At 41.3% G+C, this 16,365-nt stretch overlaps 1 protein-coding gene across 2 annotated transcripts in view; it reads right to left on the bottom strand.

Moving 5' to 3' along the window:
* Positions 1 to 16,015, bottom strand: part of Tlk1 (tousled like kinase 1) — a 116,555-nt gene extending 100,540 nt beyond the window's left edge. Inside the window, exon 1 of one of the 2 annotated variants that reach the window (XM_051166688.1) lies at positions 15,771 to 16,015. In XM_051166688.1, the coding sequence (XP_051022645.1) occupies positions 15,771 to 15,909 (139 nt within the window). In that variant the 5' untranslated portion in view covers positions 15,910 to 16,015. The remainder of the gene's footprint in view (positions 1 to 15,770) is intronic. The other variant, XM_051166690.1, reaches the window with a different exon arrangement.
* Between the last annotated feature and the right edge of the window lie 350 nt (positions 16,016 to 16,365).

Here is a 16,365-nt window from a genome sequence, read left to right as displayed (position 1 = left end):
ACAATATTGTGAGAGTCAAGGATATCTTACAGCAACTGAGGAGTAGCTCTATCTAGGAGATTCCACAGCTAATGTGAACACGTCTTATAATGAAGCCCCAAAATAGATATGATAAAACCCACAGAATTAAAAGGAGAAATGAAAACCCCAACAGCAATAAGTAGGAGACTTCAATACAGGACTTTCAATAATTAACAAACAAATATGCAGAAAAGTATGTATTAGTTTCCTCCTAATGATCACCAAATATTTGACAAGAAGTAACTTAAAGCTGGGCATAGTGGAGCACTCTTTTAATCCCTTTAATGCCTTTCAGCTTTCAGAATCAGAGGAAGAGGAATCTCTGAGTTTGAGGCCAGCCTGGTCTATCTACATAGTGATTTCCAGGAGAGCCAGGGCTACACAGTGAGACCCAGTCTGGTGGGACGGGGGTTGAGGGGGATGATGTATTTGCTAACAGTTTGAGAGTAGTCCATCATGACAGACAAGGAAGGCATGGTGGAGTTTACAGTGGTTGGAGTTTGTGGCTGGGACTCCTCACAATTTGGCAGACCAGAAAGCCGGAAACCTCACCTGGAAGAGAGACAATTTTCTATACACCCCAGGAGCACCTGCCCAGGGACAGCACTGCCCACAGTGGGCTAGGCCCGTCCACATCAATCACTAATCAAGAAAACACTTCACAAGCCTGTTTACAGGCAATCTTAAGGAGGCATTTTCTCAACTGAAATTTCCTCTTCTCAGATGACCCCTGCTTGTGTCAAGTTGACAAAACAACCAGGACATTTTACAGACCATATACTCTATAAACAAACATCAAAAAATTGAAAAGAATTTCAAGCATACCAACAACGTTCTACAACCACAGTAGAATTAAATTAGAAATCAGGTACAGAAAGCACTTTGGGGAATTCAGTCATCTGGAAATTAATGTCCTCTTAAATAACCAATGGGTCGAAGAAAATCAGAGATGAATAAAAACAAAAGGAGAACATACCAGAATGTATTACATGAATCAAACCAATACACCAAAGAATTTTGCAGCTACAAATGGCTACATTAAAAAGATAAGAAAACATTTTTAGAAACACAGAAACAAGGCTTCTTAATTAAACACCATAAAGAAAAAAACACAAGGCACAAATTGGGGGGAAATGTTTCCTATAAGGTGCTTTGCCAACAAGCCTGATGGCCTGATTTAACTAGGGAAGCCCACATGGGTAGAAAGAACAGTGTTCCCACAAGCTGTCCTCTGGACTTCACAAGGTTGCTTGCTATATGTATATACACACGTAAATATTTAAACACATAAAATAAATATAAATCAAAGTAAAAATTGTAAATGAGTTCTTAGCCGGAGTGGAAAGGGATAAGAGAGGGGGCTGGAAGGACACACTCCAAACACCTGTATGAAACTGTCAAAAAATAATTGTTTTAAAGAATTCTCCAAAATAAGAGAATTCCTGCATACATGCCCACACTCAAAAACCAAACCCAGGGCCTCCAACAAACATGCTGGAGAGTGAGCTACCACTGAAGTTACGGCCTCTGTGCCATTCAAATACCCTCTGAAAGAACAACACAGGGTGAAGAGATAGCTTAGTGGTTAAGGTGCTGGCAGGAGTCACCATGCAAGCTTGGGGACTAGCATCAGATGCCCAGTAGCTAACCTGTAATTCCAGTTTGGAAGACCCAAAACCAGCTGGTTAGTAGGACCAACTCTAGATTTTATTGAAAGATGTCACAATGGGTAATATGGAAGAAGATGATTCCCACAAACTTTAGCCTGTAATTCCAGTTTGGAAGACCCAAAACCAGCTGGTTAGTAGGACCAACTCTAGATTTTATTGAAAGATGTCACAATGGGTAATATGGAAGAAGATGATTCCCACAAACTTTAGCCTCCACACGTACCCCCCACATAATGCAAAAATACATGAAAATGGAAAAAGAAATGACAGTTTTTAAAATGACAAATTTACACTCCCTAAAAGATATCCAAGAAGCTAATAAACTTCATGAAAAAGTGCCACCTTTCCACATTTAAGAAAATTAAATGTACTATGAGCAGTAATTATGAGGTTTAGCAACTGCGAAACTGTCTTGCTCTGGTGTGAGTTTAAATAATTGTAGAGGCCGTGCACGTGGTGGGGGAAGCTGGTGTATGGGAAATCTTTGTACTTATGTTCAGTTTTCTTGTGAATCTCAAACTGCTCTAAAAAATAAAGTCTGTTTAATAATAAAAATAATGTAAATGAAAATCAAAACCACAAAGAAATACCAGTCCACATGCACCAGAATAGTTTAAGTGGCAATCCCAGTTGTGTGTAGTGATGTTGCACAGCGGGAGATCTCATATGGGACTGTCAAACACCAGAAAACTAGCAGGATCTTCTAAGGCAAACACAATCTGTAATCCAGCAGCTTTGCTGGTAGGTACATATTAAACAGACATTAACAGTGCATGAAGAGGACGGTATATACATGTCTTAAACACTACTAGGAAGCCAGGCTGTGGTGGCACACTCCTTTAATCCCAACACTTGAGAGGCAGAGGCAGGCCAGCACAGCCAAGGTTACATAGAGAAACCCTGTCTCAAAAAACAAACAAACAAAAAACCAAAAAATCATAACAAAAGGTCAGGAGCTGAATCCAATAAAGGTATAAAACTTTATACAATGGAAAATATAAAAATATCTAAATGTGAGGAAGGAACTGTTTGCATCTGGTGTAGCAGAGGCGACATCAATACCACTTATTCTAATGTCTTAGATATAGATGTTAAGAAAAACTGACAATAGGATTTTGATACAAATATCAACTAAATCCAATCTCGCTAGTGATCAAGACCTTCCAACTGAAACAAGACACCGTCAACCAGCAGCTAACCCTCCCTTCTCTAGAGGGCTTTTGCTCAGACCTCCGTGACAGAAACTCGATTACTTCCTCCCCACTCTATTTTAAGGAACTTAACTTGCCTCACTGGAAAGAGGCTGTGCCCCCTCAATCCCCAACTGTCCTAACTGGAGTCTAAGCACTACCCATCCCAAATCTTACTCATCTCTTTTGCTTAAGTTTTCTTTGAGCAACCAAATGACTGATGACTTTAACAGCTTGCTGGAACATATACCACAATTACACACTAATTCATGTTCACCACAGAGGTCAAAGCTGGGAATTCATACACTATCCAGTCCATCTCAGAAATAGGCTGCAATCTGAAAACTACTTGCTGAATGAATGTTTTTAAAAATGCCTGGCTCTTCAGATGAAAGTGCTTGCTACACAGGCCTAACAACCTACGTTCAAGGCCTGGAACCTACATGAAAAGTAACTCAGAGTCAGTGATACATATCTGTGATATCAGCATTAGAGGATTCAGCGACAGATGTGCCCAGAAGCTCAGGGGCCATCTAGCCTGAAATTCACTGAGCATTTGTTCAGGGGAACCAAGAGACCCTCCTTCAACAAGAAGCAAAGTTGTTCTCTGGAGACACACACACACACACACACACACACACACACTTTTTTCCAGAACACACCTCTCCAGCATTTCTTCATCTCCAGAGGCAGAATTCATCCCAGCATCAAAGCAGGAAAGCAATGGAGAAGTACCTCAAGGCAGGCTGTGCAGTGTGAATACTGCAGGATCTACACAGACCAGCTTGGTCATAGAGGCCAGAGAGAGGAAGGAGGCCAAATGAAGTAGAATTAATGCAAGCTGTCTGATAAAAAGAGAAACAAAAAACTGTGTATGGATACTGTTAAAATTTTTTCACCTGTGTCTAAATTGTGATCTGTGTAATAGTGCCAATTCTGGGAGAGTGCTTTCCTATACTTACTTTGTAAAAAGTGCTGGGTTAATTCTACAACACTCGTGTACACATGCATACACAGAGAGAGGGACAGAGACAGAAACAGTGACAGAGGACAGAGAAAAAATTGTAAAGAAAAAAAAAACCAGTATAAAGGTATGCCCAAGATCATACAAGTAAGAAATGATGGGAAGAGCCGGGCGTGCTGGCCTTTAATGCCAGCACTTGGGAGGCAGAGGCAGGTGGATCGCTATGCGATCGAGACCAGCCTGGTCTACAAAGTGAGTCCATGATGGCCAAGGGTACACAGAGAAACTCTGTCTCAAAAAACCAAAAAAAGAAAAAAAGAAATGATGGGAAAACACACATCTAACCCCATCATACCACCTACAAAAGCAAGGATTTAATCAAGTACCCGTTGCTACAACTAAGAATAAGAGACAGCACAAGCCCTCCTTGTGCTTTAAGGATTATTGCTCTAAAGCTTAGTAATGAATAGCACAAGCATGTTTCTAATGTGATCAATCTTCACACACACACACACACACACACACACACACACACACACACACACACACAGACAGGAACTGCTAGGCACTGCTGATGCACACCTATAATCCTAATACTTGGAAGGCTGAGGCGTGAACCAGCCTGGACTACTAAGCAAGACCCTATGGGGGCAGGGGTGCCCAGAAAAAAAAAATCTATAGATTAGTTAAATTAAGAAATTACAGTAAGTGCTAAAACCTTAGCTAGTACCGGATTCAACATAAAATACACTTATTTAAAAGTATTATCTTATATTAACTTTCTACTTGAAAATACTTTCAACACATAGTATCAATGTTCAAAAAGTCGGTATCGTCATATACCATTTAATACAGGGCATGTACTAAGAAATGTACTCCTTGGGCCATCTGAGTCTCATACAAACATCAGAACAGTAACACAGACTGTACACATGTGTGGCCTGTCCTTGTGGTGCATGGTAGCCTTTAAAATTACAAAATTTAGTTTAAAACAGATTAAGAAATACCTGGAGCAACTCTAACAAAGCACAGATAAATTGGATTATATACGTGTATAGTCTTGAGTAGGCAGCTCTGGTTACGTGCAAAGCATATGTTAAAAATACCTAAACCTGGTATTGTAGGGTAGGCTGAACCCTACCCTAGCTTATAAACACAGGTCCATCTCATACACTGCTGGCACAGGAGCTAAAAGAAAAAAAAAAAAAGACAGAGAAGAATTTGACAGTTTACCAAATCATCAGAGAAATTTACCGAAAACCCACTGGTGATTTGAATTTAGTCTTCTAAAAACATTTTAAAGCTTTACTCTCTCATTTTATCACTCATTAATACAGCCACAAACGGGGCTGGAGAGAGGGCTCAGAGGTTAAGGGCACTGACTGCTCTTCTAGAGGTTCTGAGTTCAATTCCCAGCAACCACATGGTGGCTCACAACTATCTATAATGTGATCTGATGCCCTCTTCTGACATGCAGGTGAAATACTATATACATAATAAATAAACAAACATTTTTTAAAAAAAATCCTAAGTAGTATCAATAGTTTTAATATAGCCACAAAGTAACAAGATAAAAAGGAAAAAAATTAAATTAATCCCCTATATTAGTTGTTTTTATCATCATCTCTTCCTTAGGAAAACTACACTTCAGTCCATCCAAGTGATCTCAAGGGAGCCTGTTATAGCTTTCTCACTCTATCCAAAACCTTACTGACTATGCCTACATCTTGCCTCCTGGGCCCCAAGATAGTTAAGGAATTGGCAATTCAAATAGATGAGCAGTAACCAAATTTTGACACATGGGCATTACAAAGGAAAAGTTGTCTTTCATTTGTGGTTGCTAAGCTACAGGTAAATGTCTGGCATTCCAGAAGAAAGAAGCTAGAAAATCCATAAGTGGAAACAGAGAGACCCAGAGATAATAGCTGGGATCTTGGATCTAGTTGCTTCCAAAGTCATTCCACACTCCTCCACACACAATTCCCAGTTATATGAATAAAGCTGTTATGCTGTGAACACAAGTAACTAAAAAAAATCATGACTAAGCTGGGGGGAATATGGCATATGCCTATTCCCTGGTACTTAATGTTAATCCTGGTGCTTAAATGCTAAAGCACAAAAGATTTCATAATGAAAACCAGCCTATAAAAAACAAAATCAGAACATGAACTAAGAGTAAGAGGCACACACCTTAACTCCCAGGGCTCTGGAGGTACAGGCAGGCCAGACTCATCTATGTAGCAAGTTCCAGAGCAGTCAAGAGCTACATGGTGAGACCATGTCTCAAAACAAAACAAACCACTAACACACTAGCTTGGGAAGAACAGTAAGTAGCATTGTCAGACAGGTAAGACTCTGTACGTGAGTGTGGTCCAGACTGAGTAAACCTCTGTGTAGTAAGACATTCCTTCACTTCTGAACCTCTGTACAGACCTCCTCATCTGCAGACAGGGATGTTAACAGTACTCACATCCTATGGCTGTCAGAAGCAAATGAGCTCAGAGGCCAGAACACTGAGAAGCAGTTGTATCTTTAAGTAAATTAAGCCATTTTTTAAAGTATACAAACTTGACTAATTAGTGATGTTTACCAAAACACTTTTTTGAAGGGGAAAAAAAGCATTTTAAGGGATGACTGCTACTCATGAAAATGAAAACAAAAAAACAAAAAACAAAAACAAAACAAAAAGCCCACATGTCTTTGGTCTCCTAAGACAGTGGAGTTATTATTAGCTTAACACAAACCTCTCTGACCTTCCCCAGTGGCACTACATTTATCATCCAAAGGAAAGTACACACACTGTGAGTAGGAAACCATGAAATTACACTTAATACCAACACTTCTCAGACAGGTCTTCAGAATATAAAGCTAAAAGCAGCTTGATGTTTTCTCCAGCTAATTAGTTTCTAAGGAAAGGTACAGTTTAGAAATCTGTGTATAGCCACATAAAATGAAAAGAAACAAATATTGTAAGTCACTTAAGAAAACTATTTATTTGGCTTTGTAATGATCTGGAGAATATAACATGTATTTAAGTACAAAAATAACTTGCCTTCTTAAAAGTCACCAAATATCAGACCTCATGATGAAGCTACCTTGGGAAGAGTGAATACTGAATTTAACCCACCACCTAGATTTGTTCAGTGGATCCTTCTACTCCAGGCTTTCAATGTATGTTAACCCGTTCAACCTCTCATTAGATTTATCAAATCATTTTTAAAGCAACATTAGAATTAAAACTACATTTAAAAAAAAACTGCATAGGTGGCCCAAACTGCATGTCAAGCTTTCTCTGCCTATATTGAACATTAATAAAAGTCAAGGATCTTCCACATCACAGCTTTGTCCAGGGCGCCTTTTCCCTCACAAGGAAATGCTTTGTTCAAATGTTTACCTGCTACAACCCAGAGGGATTATAAGGCAAAGAAAAAAAGATAAATTGAACTCCAAATTAGATTATCAAACATGAAGAGATTTTTCCAATAATGTATCTCTAACATTTTCCATGAGTGCTCTAAATTTATCTTTTTACAATTAGCACAGCTTGTTCAGCTTCCTAAACTGAGGGGTGGAGTTCATTACATCTTCATGCATGTATACAAGTCATGCCAAAAAAATTAACAAAAATTTGTAAACTGAATGAATGTCAAAAAGGTAGCTTTGTATTAAAATGAGAGAGAAAGGAACCAGTGAAATTACTCAAAGCCAGACCGTGCTCTCTCAATCCACTACCTTAGCCTTTCAATAACTGTGTTTCCCTTGAGATAGGGTCCCACTATGTAGCCCAGTGGTGAGATTACATGTGTAAACTACATTTGTTCCTCACAAGAATTTTTGAGCTGGAAGACATACATCAGTGCCTCTAATCAGCCCTAACAGTGAACTACCCAGACACATTTTATCTTTAAGAAACTGTTGCCGAGTATAAGAGAAAAGCCACAAACCTTACAAGAGCTCTGAATTTTGGTCTCAACTGTCTTACAGTGAAAGCCTAGGTAAATTGTCTACATTCCCTCAGCTGCAAATGCAAGATGTGTACTAGACTCCTCCCACAGTACCTGCAGTCCTGTGCTCTTCATCTCATGAAACTGAGCACTTGTCCAAGGTCACACAGGCAGTTAACAGCAAATCAGAGGCTGTATACATCAGTCATGCCGTGTACACCACACTGCTTTTCTCTTTCTCATTTCAACCAGGAAAGGCAGCAAACAGGGAGCGAGCTCAAAGCTCATCCTTGACTACACAACTACTCTGGGGCCAGTATGGACTAAACAAAACAAACAAACCAAAAATCACAAACAAAATAAAATTTTAAAAAATACACTAAATGTTCATTTTGTTTGTTACTTTAATTTATTATAATTTATTCAGATTACATCCCTCACTTGTATCTTTCCATCCCCACCCTCCCACCTCTAAATGTTCATTTTATAAACCTACTTATTCAATGAATCAGGCATTAAAAAACAAAAACAAAACTGGATTTTTAAGACAGATGCAGTGGCACACTCTGTGATCCCAGTACTTAGGGAAGCAGAGACAGATGGGTTTCTGTGAGTTTGACGCCAACCTAGTCTACAAAGTGAGACCAGGACAGGCAAGGTTACACAGAGAAACCGTCTCAAAAAAACAAACAAACAAGAACCCAAAACAAAATGAATTTTAGCTGGGCATGGAGGTGCATGGTGGATCTCTTGAGTTTGAGGCCAGCCTGGTGAACAAGGAGAGTTCCAGGACAGCCAAGGCTACACAGAGAAAAACCCTGTCTCCAGTAGCAAAACAACAACAACAACAACAACAAAAACAAAAACAAACAAAAAAAAACAGGGGGGGCACACGGGGGGGATTTTAAGTGAAGTCTCAGGCTGGAAGTGTCATTACATTTACTAAACTGACCTCAGCAAAATCAGACAAGGGACTGAAGAGACAGATCATAGGTTATGCAATTAGGACCAGAGTTTAGCTCCCAAAACACACAAAACAAGCTAGGTAAAGACCAATAACTCTGACAAACTGGACGCTCTGGCTTCTGCACCCAAAGATGTGTGCACCTGACCCCCATCTCTTCTTCAGTGAGCAAACATTCACAAAGACAACCACACTTACAAATAAATCATTTTAAAATGTGAAGAGAAGCAGGGCGTGGTGACGCACGCCTTTAATCCTAGCACTTGGGAGGCAGAGGCAGGCGGATCTCTGTGAGTTCGAGGTCAGCCTGGTCTACAAAGCAAGTCCAAGGCAGCCAAGGAAACACAGAGAAACCCTGTCTTGAAAATACAAAACAAAACAAAACAAACCCCCAAAAATGTGTGAAGAGAATGTATGCCTAACTTCCCAATGCCTAAAATATCTAACATACAAAAAAGATTATGTTCCAAATAAAATTAAAGAATGAACTGCTGTTTAGTAATTACAAGTACAATCCTTGGAATATAAAAATCAAAATTCTTGATTTTATTTTATATCCAGGTTATATTTAATGTATATTGTTTAATTCAAGAGAGATTAATTTAAACATTTTCCTCCATGTTTCCTCATTTTCTGACTATATTTTTAAAAGCATTAAACAGCTTAAGCATATTACTTCTAAAATCGTATAAGCAATTACAAACAAAAAAGAAGACTATATTTTTAATTTCTCTTTCAAAATTGAAAACTGGCCCCCCAAAGTATTCTAAAATCCTGAGCTCAGTATATTATACTCTACTAAACTGGACCATTAGCAGTACTCAGTTCTCTAAATGTCTCCAAAGTTTATTATATTTTACAGAGAACTTAGCAACATTTCAACAAGACTGATCCTGTTGACTCCAGAAAATCCTCAGAGAAAAATCACAACAAAATGAAGACAAATAATAAAACCAACAATAGATTCGTATTACTGGCTTGAGAACATGCAAAGCATTCATGGGTATATAAGTACAGTTTAACTATAATTAGGATTCTTAAAGAAAAAGAGAACGCCAGAATGTTTGTATTTTTAACTTAGATGGAACTCTAACTTGATAAACCTAAGAGCACCTAATAAGAATCTACACCCCAACCCCCAAATGTCTTTGTAGTCTGTGATAATTCTTCAAACACTTCTTCCCACTGTCGGACAAGATTGGTAGCTTAGCAGCTACATGGTTCTTTTATTCTTGTCCAAAATTTATACAAAATTTTTCACCTGCTGATTTAGTTCTGCTTTCTAGACTAGGAGAATGAATCTATTTTCCATTAATGCCTTTGAAATATGTCTCCCAACTTAGACAGCATATATGACCCACTGACTTTCTGTGGCTCCTCAGACGCTTTTGGAGTACAAAGTACTTCCACATTGCCAGTAAACTTTTGAAAAAGTCTTGGGTTTGTTCTGGTTTTTCTTTTTCTTTTCTTTTTTTGGTTTTCGAGACAAAGTTTCTCTGTGTAGCGTTGGCTGTCCTGGAACTCACTTTGTAGACCAGGCTGGCCTCAAACTCACAGAGATCCACCTGCCTCTGCCTCCCAAGTGCTGGGATTAAAGGCATGCGTCACCACCACCCAGCTGTTTTGGTTTTTCTTTCTTTTATTTATTTTTTTTTTTTAAGATTTATTTATTTATCACATATATAGTATTCTGCTTGCAGGTCAGAAGAGGGAACCAGATCTCACTAGAGATGGCTATGAGCCACCATGTGGTTGCTGGGAATTGAACTCAGAACCTTTGAAAGAGCAGTCAGTGCTCCTAACCTCTGAGCCTTCTCTCCAGCCCTGTTTTGGTTTTTCAAGACAGGATTTCTCTGTGTTATCTTGGCTGTCCTGGACTCGCTTTGTAGACCAGGCTGGCCTCGAACACACAGAGATTCATCTGCCTCCACCTCCTGAGTGCTAGGATTAAAGGTGCGTGCCACCACACCTGGCTTAAAAATTCTTTTTATAAATTTGATGTAGTATCAGAAAACAGTCATTCTGAAAAGGCTAAGTACTTCATACACCTCAATCAACACACATCACAACAAGTAGCAGAAGCAAAATCCAGCTGTTCTTCCAATAAGCCAAAAAAAATTTGCAAAAATATAAAACAATACGACTAGATATACTAATTTTTTTCAATTTAAATGATATTTTTTTCACAAAATTTTCACTTAACATGTAACTGGCTTATTATATTTAAAATTAATTAAGACTTTTGAAATTCTCAGGGTTTTTTGTTGTTTGTGTTTTGAGACAGGGTTTCTCTGTGTAGCCCTGGCTGCCCTGGACTTGCTTTGTAGACCAGACTGGCCTCAAACTCAGTAAGTGTGTTGTCCTCCCACCCCCACCTCTGCCTCCTGAGTGCAGGGATTACAGGCATGTGCCACTATGCTCAGCTAAATTCTATTTTAATACAGCAAACATTAATAAATAAATCTATTTGGAGCTGGACAGAGATGGCACACACCTTTGGTTCCAGTACTTGGGAGGCAGAGGCAGGCAGATCTCTATGAGTTGGAGGCCAGCCTGGTCTATAGGGAGAGTTCCAGGACATCCAGGGCTACACAGAGAATCCCTATCTCAAAAACACAAAACATAAATTAATTAATTAATTAATAAGCAAGCAAGGAAACTATTTGGGATCCTTAGTAATATTAAACAGAATAAAGGAGTGCTAAGACCAAAAAGTGTAGGGGACTGGAGAGACAGCTCAAAGGTTAAGAGCACTGACTGCTCCTCCAGAGGTCCTGAGTTCAATTCACAGCAACCACATGGTGGGTCACAACCATCTATGTGATCAAGTGTCCTCTTCTGGCCTGCAGGTGTACATGCAGACAGAGCACTGTATACATAGTAATAAATAAATAAATCTTTAAAAAAAAAAAAAAAAAAGACCAAAAAGTGTATAACAGCATAGCATCTCTCAGATTTCCAGGCCTCTACCCTGAGTTTTCTTGTCTCATAAGCAGGAGACTGATGAAGAAAGAAAGGGTACTCTGAATTTTCAATCATTTGATTCTTAGCAATAATGAATTTAAAAAGTAACCATATGTTAACATGCAAAAGACAAGGAATAGAACTAAAATCTGCTTATTCAGCTGGCAATACACTAGGTTACTAGATTTCAACAAACTGACCTTTCCTTGAAATGTGTCTTCTCCCCACCCCACCCCCACGCCCGTTTTTTCTTTTGTTGTCATTTGAGACTGGGTAGAGACCCAGTGTAGCTCTAGCTGTCCTGGGACTCACTATGTAGGCCCACAAAGATTTCTTACTGAAGTCTTAATTTTTTAGCTCTTCACCCCTTAATAACAAGATTATAGGCAAAAGAATGAGTTGGAGATTACAGGCCAAAAACCCAGGAGAATCTCTGATCAGCACCTGTGAGAAACTTTCCAAACTAATAAAAACAAACAAAACAAAACAAAACCAAAAAACTCTGGACTCAGAGCAAAAAACAAAACAAAACAAAAAATCCAACAGCTTATCCCACAAGTATCATAAAGATCCTGAGGATCAGCCAGAGGCAGTGGGGCACGCGGCAGAGGCCAGCCAGCCTGCTCTACAGAGCCAGTTTGGATAACAGAGAAACTATAAATAAATAAATAAATACAAAGAAAAAAAAAAACTACTGGAGATCTAAGAGATTCCTAAACTACTTATCTAAAGATATTGTTTCTCAAAGCAAATGAAACCATATGCATGTAACGGGAGTCACAGCAAGAAGGGTTAAAAGAGAGCCAACTATACAACAAAGATAATCACATTACCTTTTTAGATTTTTGGAGTCAAATATATCAAAATTTCAAAATAACTTTTACAGACACACACTTTCAAAGTTTAATTTGCTTAAAAGAAGTACACCAAGGGTTCAAGATAAGGTTTAGCTAGCTAGGACTGGTGGCACACGCCTTTAATTCCAGCATTTAGGGAAACAGAGGCAGGCGGATCTCTGTGAGTTTTCGGGCAGCCTGGTCTACAAAGCAAGTTCAAGGACAGTCAGGACTACACAGAGAAACCCTGTCGTCTTGGAGAAAAGAAAAGGAAAAGCAGATATGGCTCAGCAGTTAGCAATACAGCTTCGTGGCAGCTCACAACTATCTGAAAGTTCCAGGGGATCCAAAACCTTCTTCTGACCTCGTCTGCATGAGGCATGATAAAAGGCAGACACACACAAAGGCAGACAAAACGCGCGTGTACATAAATAAGGATTTAAAAATTAAGTAACTGACAAAAACGGTTCACAAACAGGGGGCTGGAAAGATGGCTCAGAGGTTAAGAGCACTGAATCAATTCCCAGCAACCACATGGTGCCTCACACCATCTATAATGTGATCTGATGCCCTCTTCTGGCCTGCAGATATACATGTAGGCAGAGCACTGTATACATAATGAATTTTTTTTAAAAAGGGGGGGTTCACAAACATACATGTACCTAAACAGCTTTTGAACTTGACATTTTTCTGTGATTTCACATTAATTTGGCTCAGGTTTTCAAGAAACAAAGCCTGTACTCTTGATACATTCACTCAATACTTCAAATCAAATTCCGTCAACACTTCTTCCTAGTCCTCCCTTGAAGTCAAAAGTTCTCAAACTTAGTTTATGCAGCATTAACATATAAACCTGCAAAAGGTACTAAACACTTGTATAAAAAACGAGGACTCTAGCCAGGTGTGGTGTCACACATCTGTAGTCCCAGCACTGGGAAGGAAAAGGCAGTAGGATCTCTGTGAGTTCAAGGTCAGCCTGGTCTACGAGGCGAGTCCTGGACAGCTAAGACTACACAGAGAAACCCTGTCTGAAATTTAAAAAAAACAAAAATTTAAAAACTGGGGCTCCACTCAACGATAAAGATCTCCATCTCGATCCTTGGGGCTTCCTATAGATAATTTCTGTTGACATTGGTAAAATCTAAGACTAAGGTACCAAGCCTCAAAATGAATAGAGGTTAGGATTAACAGTTTTAATTTACAGGATTGTTAGTTTAAAAAAAAAATAGAAAGAACTGTCCAACAATGAATGACCTTATAGATTATGAGAGCTGGGGTGTAACCCTGTGGTAGAGCACTCACCCACTTTATGTAAGGTCCTACAGAGAAGGAAGGAAAAATCGGCATCAAGCGTAACTTTCACAAATCCATATCCCATGATTTCAAGTACTAACTGTTATCTTAGGTTAACAGCAACAAAAAAGCAAAAACTACAAACAAAGCTGCTGGGGGTGAGGTGTTCTGGTTATTTGGAACTTTGAGTTAAATTATTCTAACCACTCAGAATTTCTCAACATCAGGAATGGCTCAGAACAGATGAGAAGTTTAGCTCGAGCTGACCTTCCTCAGAAACTCCATCTGAATTTGGTGGCTGCCAAATTCCCAGGACTGATAACAGATGTCAACTGTTAAGCCAACACCATGCCCTTAGCAGATTATCTCATAAAGGTCTTGACTCATAGTAATGGCTCAATAAACACTTGAGAAATGAGGAATTATTTTTCAAAGGTATAGTACTTTAGAAACCAAGATAGTCTTTCGAAACTCACAATCGCTAAGGCATCTTAATGAAACTACAAAGTGGAAATATGCTACAAGCACCAGCTGCTCTAATTTACAAAACACACTTTAAACCATTTACTTACAGATTTTCAAGTTTATGCATGTACACAAACATCTTATAAATTTTCAAGTGCAGAAAGAAAAACTCAGATGTGTTAAATTTAAGCCATTCAATAAATAAGTCTTTATCTTCTAGTAATGAAAAAATCAGTGTCAGGGTGATAGGAAAGGGGGGAAATGCCTGTCAATGTAGTCGGCATGTCTAATGGATGCCATAAATCATACCTTCCCATGAATTTTTAGAGCATATTCATGTCAATCTTTGAGCCTATTGTCACTTTCACACATGCTCACGGGAACAAAATGACAAAGAATGCTGTGCCTGAACCACTGGATCCAGGAATGAAACATGTGATTAGCAATTATCAAGCCTCTGGGTAATAAATATGGACATATTTTCAAAATACATTAATCCTAACACTCCTACGTAAATCGAAGCTCTGAATTTCTTTATCAGGTTCACTATACTATTGGACTTCCAAACCTTTTTTTTTTTTTTTTTGAAGGTGCCGATAATCTCCTTGTGTGAGACAACTGAGAGAGAACCCATTTACCAATAGCTAACGAATAAGGCTACGTATTTTCCAGACAAAAGCGCGTTAAAATAGATCCGATGCACGTTTATTCTTCCTTGGTAAATTGAGTGGCCCTCCCCCCAAAAAAATCCATTTTATGTAGTATACTTAAAGTTAAATGCAGCAAGTTCAAATTTTAGTCAAAAGCACTTAGATGCCTTACTAGCTGTGTGACTGCTACATCTGGTGGCAGAACACTTGCCTGCAAGAAGCCAGAAAACTTAGAAAACAATTGTAACCGACCTCGGTGCGTGTTCTGCACAAACCTTCACGCAGGAATTTCCCACAAAACAAAACACACACACACACAAACCACAACCGCTGGCAGAGAAGAGCCCTACTTGCACCCTTGAGCATAACGTACAAACGCGCAGGAGCCGATGGGGAAAAGGAAGGAAAGTTGCAACCATCTGGAGGGGTGGCTCGGGCAGCCTTGCCCACGAGTCGCTCTGCCGTTGGGGATCGCTCTAGGGGCCGCGCGGGGGATCCGAGGCTGCCCAGAGCATTCCGGCGGCGGGCGAGGGGCATCCTCCACGTCCCGGGCGGCCCGGCTGGCGGCGCGGGGGACCGCCTCTAGGGGAGGAGTGCGGGCTAGGGGAGGGGGCTCGCGCACCAGGGCTGCACCGCGAGGGCAAACCCACCCGAGCCCCGAGGCCGGGAGGCTCAGGGAGCAAGGGCAGGCCTCCCGCCTGCCCGCCCGCCCGCTCACCGCCACCCCCACCAATCCACCCCCCCCAACTCCAGCCCGGGGGTCCGCGCGAGCCGAGGGAGCCCCGGCGGGAGGACGCCGCAGCGCTTACCTTCCCTGGGCCTCCCGGATGGCGGCGTGTGATTCAGCAGGGACCTGGCCGCCGCCGCCGAGCCCGGGGTTGGAGACGTGGAGAGCCGGGACCAAGATGGCTGCCCCTCCAAACTTCCACTGCTACTTTGGACACTCATCAAGCTACTTTCTGGGAGCCCGACTCCCCCCCTGCGACGGCGGCGGCACCGGCACCCGCCTCCGTCATGGCGGGGGCCGCGCTGAGGGCGAGCGCGGGCGCGAGGGCTGGGAGGGGAGCGCCGCGCCGCCGGGGGAGCGCGCCGGGCGGAGGGCAGGCGGGGAGGGCAGCGCTGAGGGGAGGCAAGGGGCCGGGGCCGCGGGGCCGGGGCCGGAGCGCGGGCGGAGCGCGGACCGCGCCGGCCGAGGCCACTTCCGCGGGCGGAACCTGCCGGCACCTCTGCAGTGCGTCGGGCCCCGGCGTCGCCCGGGCGGCGGCGGGCGGTGGGTGGCGGCTGAGGCGGCGGGGTAACCTCTGCATCAGTTACGGGCGGCGGCGGCGGCGGCGTCACGCGCCGCCAAGGCAAACACTATCGCGAGGCTCCTGCGCCTCCGGTAGCGGCGGCGGCGGCGGCGGC

This window comes from Acomys russatus, chromosome 24, assembly GCF_903995435.1.
Source record: "Acomys russatus chromosome 24, mAcoRus1.1, whole genome shotgun sequence".
NCBI classification, from domain to species: Eukaryota; Metazoa; Chordata; class Mammalia; order Rodentia; family Muridae; genus Acomys; species Acomys russatus.
This window is presented reverse-complemented; position numbering and strand designations above follow the sequence as displayed.